General features: G+C 32.7%; 1 protein-coding gene across 1 annotated transcript; it reads left to right on the top strand.

Moving 5' to 3' along the window:
• Positions 1-10317: 10317 nt before the first annotated feature.
• LOC110612235 (9-cis-epoxycarotenoid dioxygenase NCED6, chloroplastic) lies at positions 10318-12336 on the top strand. Its single transcript, XM_021752964.2, has one exon. It carries the CDS (start codon positions 10358-10360, stop codon positions 12146-12148), a length of 1791 nt encoding a protein of 596 aa, XP_021608656.1. The 5' UTR covers positions 10318-10357; the 3' UTR covers positions 12149-12336.

Consider the following 12336-nt stretch of genomic DNA (forward strand, 5'->3'; position numbering starts at 1 on the left):
ATGGAAGCCGGAAAGCTCAAAGAGAGGGAAAAAGAAAGTAGAGGAGAAAGATGAGAGAAATTAGAAAAAATTTGGTTTTTTTGTCAAATGAATCTGATTGAGAGTAATTTTATAATTTATTAATTCTCATTTTTTAATCGATGATTGTATTAGTAAACTAATCATATTTAATTACGGATTAAAATGAGGTATAATAATAAACACCCAATGATTCAAAAAAAAAAAACACCCAAAAATAATAATGCACATAAAATATAGAGAAAAAAATCTAGGAATTAAATATATAATTAATGTATATTCACCAAAAATTGATTAAAACTTCATATTACTCTTATTTGGTATAATTTTTCACAAGAAAAGAATTGAATTGTATTAATAGAATTCAATTCATTATCATTTGTTTGAAATCAATTTAAATATAATAGAATTCAATTGAACTTTTTTATTGAATTCTTATAATATTATTTTTACTAAATACAAAAATTTAGTAAAATAATTTTTTTTTTCTTTTGAATTCTTTAAAAAATATGCATTCCAAATAATGACATATTTTATATTATTCCAAATTAGATATATCAAATAAGAGCATTGTATTGTTTTTACTTTATTCTATTGCATAATTTTAATGAATTTATTGATAAAATTCTGAATAAATAATTTAGCCTCTTATATTTACCTACATCAAATTTTTTATCATTAATTTAAGAAATTTAATACTATTTAACTCAATTTAAGACATTTAATACTATGTAGCTCCAAAATTAGTATAGTTCATGCATACATGCTTAAAGTTTAAATATATATTTTATAAAATTTATAAATTAAATAATTATATTTTTATAAATATTAAATGTCAAAAAATTCATTAAAAAATTATGATGTGTCCGAGGAGAGGGTGTCCCCGAGTTGATTTTGTGACGAGGAGCAATGAATTTGGTGGAGCAGCGGCTTGTGAGGCAGCGTATAGTCACACCCAGTTTCCCTCATGCGTCAACTCTATGTATTATAATTAAAATGGCTAGCCCATTGGGAAGCTTCCAGAAAAGAATTGCTCTTTTGTGCACATTTCTAATTAATTTTGTGTTAATTATGAAAGAAATCAACAATCTTTACAGAAATATTTAGTTTTTAAAAAACAGAGAATGTATTAGTGCTTATATATGTTTTCATCAATGCGGTATCAGTGTTAGCACATACAAATTAATTTTTAGCAATGATGTTAAATGAGATCAGGAAATTAAAAATTGGATATGATAAAATTATTAAATATTTTCTATTAATTATTTTTGAAATTATTAAAATATTTTTAAATATATATTATTTTTTAATCCTTTGATTATATCTAAATCAACCTTTATATTTCTTAATTTTTAAAAATATAAATAGTTTAATTTATATATTTTAGTTTTATCAAATTGAAAAAAAAATACAGAGCAATATCTAATTTAACGAAATCAAAACATGAGAACTAAAATATTAAGTATTAAACATATTCATTATTAATTTTGAAGTAACCGAAATATATATGCCAATAGTGTAATACCCGGCTAGACTCTGGTATCGGAATTCCTACCGTCCGGTGGAATCTCGGATGTCGGAAGCCTCTAGAAGGGTAAAACCATGTTTTCATAAAATGTTTTAATGTGTTTTATGTTTTAAGCATGAAAGAAAATGAGTTTTTGCATGAAAATAGCATTGGAGGAAAACTCAGGTTCGGCCGCCGAACATGGCATGCATGCGGAGGTACATTCGGCCCCCGAACGTGGTCTGGCCAGCCACTATAAAAGGGTCCCTTAGCCGAAAACGGGCGAGCTTTCTTCCCATTTTCGGCCAAGGTGAGTCTCTGCCGTCCCTCACCCATCTTTGACGTCTTTCCTCTAGATCTTTCAAGATTTTCATTTGTTTTAACTTTGTTTTGAAGATTTGAACTTTTGAGCAAAGTTTTGGAGCTTGGAGGTTCAAGAACCCAATCTCTCCCAACTTCGAGTTTCGGTCGTCTCTCTCTCGATCTTCAAGAGGTAAGAGCCGATCTTAAGCTCATTGCATGTTTTAAGTAAGTTTTAAGTAGATCTATGGGTTAGAATGCATGTTTAGGTTATGGTTATGTTTATGGGTATAATGTGTGTTCTTGAACAATGTGAGTTTCTTGATGTGTTGTAGATGGGGCTTATGATGGTTTGAGGCCCCTAGGAACATGTATGCTTGTGTTTGTGTGTTGTAGAATAGGTTTGATGCATGTTTGGAAGGTTTGGAGGCGAAATGAGCAAAGGGAGCCAAGTTTCTGCCCTTTGGCAGAAACCAGGTTCGGCAGCCGAAGGACTTTCGGCCGCCGAACATGGCTGGGGAGGTAGCCTTTCGGCTGCCGAAGCTTGCCCCCGAAAGGAGACTTTCGTCTCTGTCTGGCAGTTTCGGCCGCCGAAAGTGCCGCCGAACATGCATGAGTTTCGTCTCTGTCTGGGAGTTTCGGCCGCCGAAGGTGCCGCCGAACCTGCCTGACTTTCGGCTCTGGAGGGACTTTCGGCCGCCGAACCTGCCGCCGAAAGTGCCCTGTCCAGGCCTCTTTTGCATGTTTTTTTTATGGTTGTTTCATGATGTTCTAGGGGGTTTTTGGGGAGTAGTTTATGGTTATGTTCAGGTGTGTTTGGTCCCTCATTTGAGTCCACCTGTGTAGGTTCGGACCCGAGGAACCGAGGACCCCAGCAGTGAGTTCAGCTGCTTCGGTGCTGTCAGAGTCAGCCAGAGGTGAGTGGAACTAAACTTAATCTTTTAAATTAAATGTTTTATCATGTTTCATGCATCATGATTATGCAATAGGATGATTGCATTAGTTTTCACGAATATGCCGCATTGCATCGATTGTTGTTGATGTGGGTGAATATTGGATGACCCAATTTGTAACATTCCAAAACCTGCAGATAGAAATAAAGCAACCATTAGTTTTCAATTGTACCAGTCCGAAGTTAGAATAACTAGCTTCAGGGGAGGTGCTAGCTTAACCTCGAGCTAATTAGGGGAGGTGCTAGCTTATCCATAGCCGTCTGACACACAATTTGTTTAAAGATAGAGCACTAAAAGTTGTGTTTAGAGGTCTAACTTGCATTTCATATAGAGTTATTCGTCCAAAGGTAGAGTTAAAATAAGAACGACCAGTAATAGTATTTTAACATCTTCAAACTGTAATAACTGAATCATAGAAAACCCAAATAAGAAAACAGACATATCTTAAAATAAAGTATCTAACGTGATAAGCAGGTCGGAATCAAGTTGCTATCGGGAGGTGCTTAAGGGTTTCCCGACGTGCTAGCTTGAGGTGCTTCCTAAAACCGACGTGCTTGCTTAAATAAAATGAACTTCTAAATGTTAATGAATTAAGACCAGTTCCAAATGAACCCTGACAAGTATACCTAAAACTTTGTATAATAAAGTTAAGCTTGAATCTGTATGAAAATGTATGCATATGATAGGTTTTGGTAGATTAAAAACAGATACCAAAACTGTACTGGTTAGGACCTGATTGAGCAGGTTGCAAAGAAAAATTCATAACTTAAGTTAGGAAGGTCAGAATTAGATGTAATATATCTTGTTAGAAAGCTAAGACATAAATACACAACGTTCATGAAGAAAAGTGAGTCTAATTGTGTCCATAAGATACTTAAAAATGTGATACAATCTCAGGCAGAAACAAAGCTAAATATAAATATTGACCTAAAAGGGATTGACATGCTAGCTTTGTGGCCAAATTACGCACATGCTAACTTGACATGCCTGCTTTACGCACGTGCTAGCTTAAGAGACTAAAACTTTTCATGCATATTCTTGATGACATAGTAAAATGTTTATGGCTGAATAATATGCTCATAAGTGAATATGTTCTATTACATATATATGAATGCTTTTAAGGACTCTTTTTATTGATGTGATTGCTTATTTAGTACCAATAAATATTTAACATGAAACTATGCATTCTTGGCCCTAGTAAACCTCAGTGGGAGTCATAGATAGCATAAGGGTATGGCATGCCATATACAGTGTAGCAGTACTGCGCCCTAATGGGCTACATGATATGATCTTATCGACACATTATGTGTCATACAGTTTCCCGGCTTTTTAGCCATACAGGCACAACATTCGGCCCCCGGGCCATACAGTTTGGCACTTTGTGCTATACAGATACAGTTTCCCTTATCTAGCTAAATGATCCTGTGAAGAGTTTATAGGGGCTAAGATTTAATTATATGACTTGTTAATGCTTTGCTAGCATGCACATAAGATGGTTACAAAAATATGAATGACCTTACATTTATACAACTGCATGACTTGATTTGGCACTTATCACCCACTGACACATAAAAATTTCATTTGCCTTATAAAATGATTTCATTATATCTGTCATGAGTATTCCTATTATATGTGAATGAGTATATATGTTGTTATTCACCCACTGGGCATAAGCTCAGCGCATTGGATTTTCCATGCGCAGGTAATAGATAGAGGAAGCAACAGTTAGGAGGTCTGGTTCTGCATCAGCACAGAGACATCATCATAACCAGTCAGTCACAAGATTTGTACAGAGGTTGTTTATGGTTGGCATGTACATTAATAGTCTACCAAGAGTCTGTAAATGAGTGTTGTAAATAGTACAAATATATACAAATGTGTTAAGTTATTATGTTCTATTTATGGATTTGATAATGTGAAATGAGCAAATATTGAGATTTTATGACTATTTTTCACAGGGATAATTGCTAATAAACAGGGGAGACTTTTGCGGTTTCTCCATTTAAAATTATTTTGTGAATCAACATGCATTGAAACAAACTAAAGAACAATTTATAAGGTCAAAGCTATCTTAAGTCCACATATGTAATTGCATATAGTATAGTATGTGGCATCCTTTACTAAGTTATTGTATAGACGGGTAAGGGGTGTTACACAATTAGTCCATGACAGGAAGACCAGGACCCCATTCTACGGCCTGGCACAGAGTAAGGAAAGACCAGGACCCCATTCTACGGCCTGGCACGGTTATGGGACTCGAAGATCAGGAGCCCAGAGGAGGCCCTGGGGCAATGGTAAGTAATGTATGTTATGACAGGAAGACCAGGACCCCATGCTACGGCCTGGCACAGAGTTAGCTTGGACTAATTGGTGACAAGTTCACCCAACCCTTATGTGAATTGTCTGTGTTATGATGCATTTCATAGAGTATAGAGTTAATATGTTTTACAGTTCTGCTCACTGGGCTTTTAGCTCACCCCTCTCCCTTTACCCCCAGGCTTGCAGGTGCAGTATAGAGCAGGAGTCCGGATAGAGTAAAGAAGTCCTGTTTATGTAATAGCTAGCAATGGACATGATCAAATTGTATTGTAATGTCTTATTCAGTATAGATATGTATTGAGATGACGTATGTGGATGTTAGTGTGTGCTTGACCATAGAATGTTGTATCCCTTTTTATACATGATCTTGGTTATTCTATGTCATTTATGCAAACCAACTCAGCATATGTTATGTCACCCATTTGGGGGCACTGATGAGATCCTACAGAGGGATCAATGTTATGTTTATGTTATGCACAGGTTGAGTTTGGTTGATGTATATGGAAAGAAAAGTTTTAATTTTTATGTATGTTGTTGATCATGTATGGGATTATACAGGTTTACAGGTTTACAGGTTATAGGTCAGGCTTGCTACGGGTCCCGGCGGCCTTAAGCCGATCTGGATCCTAGCGCCGGTAGCGGTCCGATTTTCGGGTCGTTACAAATAGCTTCTAGTTGAGTTGGTTAGTGGTACCAAATCTCCATCCTGAATTTTGAGTCTCTCGCCCATTTGTAGAGACATTCAAACGTTATAATGACAAGATCAAAATAAAAAAAAAAAAAAAAACCGAAATATATATAATTTATGTAGAGTTGAAGAAAATGAAATTATGCGCTTAATATCATTTACTAATTAACTAGTCGTAAGAGTAGTCTATGTGATCTAAAAAAAATAACTCTTGACATTATCTAGTAACCAACTAATCGTGAGAGTAGTCCATGTGATCTAAAAAAATAACTTAATTTGAAATGGTTGAGAAGGAAAAATAATTTTATTTTTATGTCTTAAATTTATTATATTTTAAAAATATTATTCTCAAATATAGAGTAACATACTTTAAATTTATCAAAACTAAAACATAAGGAAAAATTAGCTCTTATCCTCATATTAATTACTATAAAATTTATAGATTTCAAAGTGTGACCTCGTTTTCTAAGATTGTGATAGATTCAACGTAGAAACTTCTGAATACAAAGATGCATTTAATCATATTTTTCATAAATAAATAAATAAATACACTTTTAATTTTTAATATGTGCAATATTTTGGAGAAGTGAAAACAATATATAGAGATACTTTTTCTTCAAACTATTCACATATTTATCGCTTAGAAGATAGAATCTACTTCTAAAATACTGCATACTCACGCATTTATAATATTATATAAAGTTTTTTTTAAATATATATATATTGAAGAAAATAATTTAAATTTTTTAAAAAGCACTTATATTTATATGTTGTATAATTAAATCACAATTTTAACATTTATCACAATTTTAATAGTAAATTTAAATTAATTTTAATCAAAATCTAAATTCCTCAATCCCCATTGATTCTACTTGACCTCTTTCTACTATTTTTTAATTAACGATATTTTGAACTTATGGAGTAAAATAATTTAAATCATAAAATTACATTTATATTCCAATTTTTAATTTTTGAATAATTAAATTATGATTTTGACCTTGGTCATAATTAAATTATAGTAATACATTCTAAATATCCAAATTGAAATGTATTGAAACCCATAATTTATCAAAATTTGATTTTCCTGAAAATAGCACTTATAATCAAAATCTGTAATTCCGCTCAGTTTACGTGAATATTCATGCTCGGCTTTGAATAGATTATACCATATCCTTTTATATCTCTTTCTAATTAATTATCTTTCTCCTCCAAATTAGTTTTTATCATCCATTACTTTTTTTTATTTTTATTACTGACACTCTATTTACTTAAATTTTATCATTAATTATAATGAAAGCTATCAATTTAACTTTTTTTTAGTCGATGTTTCAAATAAAGAATGCAACTACTGATTTTTTACTGTATTGGCATTATCTAAAATTTTAAAATTAGAATATAATTTAAATTATTTTATCTAATAATTTAAATATCGTGATTTAAAAGAAATAGATTATTTTATTAAATGGATAAAAAATATAAATTAAAAATAATAAAAAAAACATGTAGGATGACAGATGGTTAAATTAAATTTTGGTTAATTTTAGCTCATAATTAAAATTATGATAAATATTAAAATTATAATTTAATTATTTAAAATTAAAAAAAAATAGACTATAAATGTGATTATGTTAAAAATTTTGGATTATTTTATTTAATAAATCCTAAAAAAAACTAGAGTAAAAGCTAGTCTTGTTCAAATCATAGAACTTCATAAAAATTTAGATAATATTTGGAAGAAATTGAGAAAGCCTCGTAAGAGGAGTATTTATACAATAAAGACGTGAAATTATTTGAGAATATAAGATGATAATGGTAAGCTGATACCAAAATGATACGTATGCTGACATTTTTCTTTTGAAAAAAATTGCTTCGTACTAACTTTTTGAAATCAGCTAGATAAACTCAACAATTTACATATACAATATTTTTTTATGGGTTAACCGATTCGTTTACCCAAAAAAAAATTCATGATTTTAATTTTTTTAAGATAAAGTTTTCCTTAACATAAAAAATAAATTATATTTTAAATAAAAAATTAAAAAACCAATTAAATTAAAAATTTCCAAATTTTAGGCGGTACTTCGGTTCAATTCAAAAGAAGTAAAGATGGATGGCATTAAAATCTTGGGCTGTCAGTTTTCGATGAGTAGGCAATTTTGTAAGAGAACGATCCATTGTTCTTTCTGGGCCGTGACGTTAAGCCCATTCTCTTGTCCATTTAATTTTTTTTTTTGCTTTTATATTGTGCTTTTACTCTTGCTTGTAGGTTCAACCACTCTATTAGCTTTTTCTAAAACTCTTTGCCTACTTGCTGGAATTGTAACAGAAGAGCGGGATAGCAATGATTGAGTATTTTTTATATTCGATTTTGATTAAATTTTAATAAAATAAATTTAGATAAATATAATTAAATTTGAAATAATTTAAAATAAAGTTAAATTTAAAATATAATATCTATAATCGATTCAGATTTTATTTATAAATACTACTATTTAAATGTGTATATAAATAATTAATTTAATATAAAAATATATATTTTATAATAATATTTATAATATTTATATATTTTTATTAAAAAATTAAAATTTAAATGTTTTTAAAATATTAAATTTTCAAATTAAAATTACTAATAAAATTTTTTATATAAATTATTAATTAGAATATATAAAACTAAATATATTCATATATTATTTAATAAATATAATCAATTTTAAAATAAATTAAAAATAATTTATATTAATTTTTTATCAGATTCGAGATAAATTCAAATATTATTAATATAAATTAAATTTAAATTTTTAAATAATTTAATTTTCACGAATATTCTATCCATCCACCTTCTGCATAAATTAAATTGCTGTTTCTATCCCTTTTGAATATTGCTGGTTTTTTGTTTGCTAATGTTGGGTTGAGTAGATATCTTTTCTTCGCTAAGGGATGGATTACAATTTTAGATGTTAATACTAAACATTTATGGGTCCCTTATTGTTTCTACACTCGTGGACGACTGACTTTGAAGGCAATCTCGATGCTGAAGGGCATTACTTAGTAACCTAACGCTCAGGCTGATGTGGGATTGAGGGTCTTCTTTTTTGCTTTATGCATAGTTGTCTAAGCTTCATCAGGTTTCCTTTTTCTGTTAATGGACAACCATGCATCACTTCTAGCAGAGTTTTAAATAGGCAACGATAAATCAATGTTCCTTACCTAGCAAGCTTAGGATTTTCTCTTGTGGGCCTGAGTTTATGGACCTTTCATTTTTACTTTTTGATCTTAATAGCCTTTATCTTTGGGCTTGTATTATTGTACTTATTGGATCTATAGAGTTCTTTCAATAAATTAGTTTCACTTTTAATAAATGAGATTTTTTTTTTTATCAAAGATAATATCGATTAACAATGGAGGAGATCTAATGCTGTTGTAATAAAAGATAGAAAGACCTTTAATCCAATCCAATAAAATAGGGTATGGCTTAAAAAAACAGAAGCACTGTTTAAACTTTAAGTTCAATTATAAACAAGCTCAAACCTATGAAAAAACAAACCCTACTATGATATAAGACTTTTCTAGAAACAGTTATTATCATTGTGACTTTTTTAAAGAGGAAAAAGATACTCTCGCCGATTTATCTTTTGGACATAACCGGTTAAATACAGGACTTGACGCACCAAAAAGATGTGAAAGCAAAGTAAAGAGCCGCAGAACACTAGAATTACAAAAAAGAATCTCCAAATCCTATAAGCTGGTAGGGCTCCTTTAAATAAGTAGAATTTGAGTTTAATTTTTAATTTATTTAATAAATAAATTAAATTTAAATACTTATCCAACTTAGTTTTGGGAGTTTATTTGTTTTTGTAATTTTCGTCTGAGATCAAGTATATTTATAAAATTAAAATTATTTAATTTTAAAATTATTATTTTTAATTTACAATTTACTAATTAAAAATACAAATAAATCGAGCTGATGATGAGTTAATAGATTAAAAATTTTAGGTCTATTTATTTACTAAATAAATTAAAATTAAAATTATTAATATTTGGATAGAAAATAAAAAAATTAAAAATTAAAACTCAAACTCGTCTCCATCTCGGAAAAAATTATTGACCAACCAAATTTAAGTTCAGCAAAATACGCTTCAACTCGTCTCGAATCCTTTATAGACATAAGATTTTTTAATTTGTACTTTTGTCTTCGGATTTCAAATTTTCAACACTACTAATGTTTTCCAAAACACATACGACAACCATTGAAGAGCTAGCTAGTGTCCAAAACAGAAGTAATGACAAACACAAATTCTTGAAAAATAATATATTTTGATTAATTTCAAGAGCTTGATGATGGAAGGGAATAAGGTCAGAGCGTCAGGATGATTCTTCATCCTCATCTCCACGTGTCTCTACCTCCCCTCGCCAGCTTAATTGCTCTCCCCCCCCCCCCCCCCCCCCCACGAGTCTGAGTGTACACTTCTCTTCTCTTCAACTTTTATATAAAGCTTCAAATCTCGCAAAATAAAACTACCCCTCAGCGCTTCTACCCACTTTTCACACCCTTCTCTCTCTCCCATTGTAGCCATGCAAGCCTCTCTTCATCACTTCTCCATAAGCGCTTCGTCCCTAAGCTCAGACCGGCCTTCAACTCTGAAACAAATTCACAAACCATATATCGCTTGCAGAATCGTCATTAACCCTTCCAAGAAACTATTCCCTCGCAAACAGCTGCCGCTTTCACCGCCACCCTTACCTGAACCAGCACCACCGTTGTTTCGACATGAACCTGTGGTCATATCACCACAAAAGGCCAACTGTTCAATTGGTTTAAACCCAATTCAAAAGTTTGCAGCTTCGGCTTTAGACAAAATAGAGGCTTTGCTACTTGTACCGTTGGAGAAAAGCCATGTACTGCCTAGAACCGTTGATCCCGCAGTTCAAATTTCAGGTAATTTCGCGCCGGTTCAGGAGTGTCCGGTTCATCATGGCCTGGAGGTTGTGGGCCAGATCCCGGACACGTTACGTGGCGTTTATTTACGTAACGGCGCTAATCCTATGTATGCGCCTACAGGTGGACATCACTTATTTGATGGTGATGGAATGATCCATGCGGTTACCTTAGGATCTGGTAACCGAGCCAGCTATGGCTGCAGGTACACCCGTACGAGTCGGCTCGAGCAAGAAGCCGCATTGGCTAGGTCTCTTTTTCCCAGGCCAATAGGTGAGTTGCATGGACACTTGGGCTTGGCTCGGCTGATGATCTTTATGGCTCGAGCTGGTCTCGGCTTGGTTAACACATCACGAGGCACTGGCGTGGCAAATGCTGGGCTGGTTTATTTTAACGGTCGATTATTGGCTCTCTCCGAGGACGATCTTCCTTATCATGTAAAGATCAAGGGTGATGGTGATCTGGAAACGATCGAACGGTTTAATTTTCATGATCAACTTGATAGTTCCCTGATTGCACACCCTAAAGTGGACCCAATCACTGGTGAGTTGCATGCACTGAGTTACAACGTAATAAAGAAACCTTACCTAAAATACTTCAAGTTTGACAGGCACGGAAAAAAGTCACGTGACTTGAGCATTACCTTAGATCAATCAACAATGATCCACGACTTCGCAGTTACACGAAATTTTGTAGTAATCCCTGATCATCAAGTAGTGTTCAAGTTATCCGAGATGCTCCGTGGCGGGTCACCCGTAATCTATGATCGAAATAAGATTTCAAGGTTCGGAATTTTGTTGAAAAGCGACGAGAACGAATCAAGAATTCGATGGATTGATGTACCCAATTGCTTTTGCTTCCATTTGTGGAATGCATGGGAAGAAGTTTCCAACAATGGTGAAAAAATTATCGTGGTAATCGGATCATGCATGAACCCGCCAGATGCCATCTTCAATGAATCAGATATCCCGATTAAAAGTGAATTATCAGAAATACGATTGAATTTGAATACAGGAGAATCGACCCGCGTGACAATAGTATCACGGATGAATTTGGAAGCAGGGCAAGTAAACAGGAAACTTCTGGGTGAGAAAACCCGATTTGTTTACTTGGCAATAGCAGAGCCTTGGCCGAAGTGTAGTGGCATTGCTAGGGTTGATCTGGAGAGTCGAGAAGTGACAAAATTTATGTATGGTGAAGGAAGGTTCGGCGGCGAGCCATTTCTGGTGGCAAAAAATGAGCAAGTTGATGAAGGGTACATGATGGGTTTTGTGAGGGACGAAATAAAAGAAAGGTCTGAGTTGGTGATAGTAAATGCATCAAGCATGGAGCAAGTAGCTTCTGTGAGGTTGCCCACTAGAGTGCCTTATGGGTTTCATGGCACTTTTGTTAGTGAAGATGAATTAAGAAGACAAGCTTTGTGTTAATTAGCTAGCTTATTATGAAGTTATCTTCTTTTCCCATATACGACCAGCAGCAGATTAATGAGTAGCCTGGATTGTTGTTTTATATGTAGATTTCAAGCTAATAGTTGGGAGAAAAATCATATGATCATATATAATTTGTATAATAGTTGTGTATATATGAAAAATCATATGATCATATTGATAAAAAA

Source organism: Manihot esculenta, chromosome 3, assembly GCF_001659605.2.
Source record: "Manihot esculenta cultivar AM560-2 chromosome 3, M.esculenta_v8, whole genome shotgun sequence".
Taxonomy (NCBI): Eukaryota; Viridiplantae; Streptophyta; class Magnoliopsida; order Malpighiales; family Euphorbiaceae; genus Manihot; species Manihot esculenta.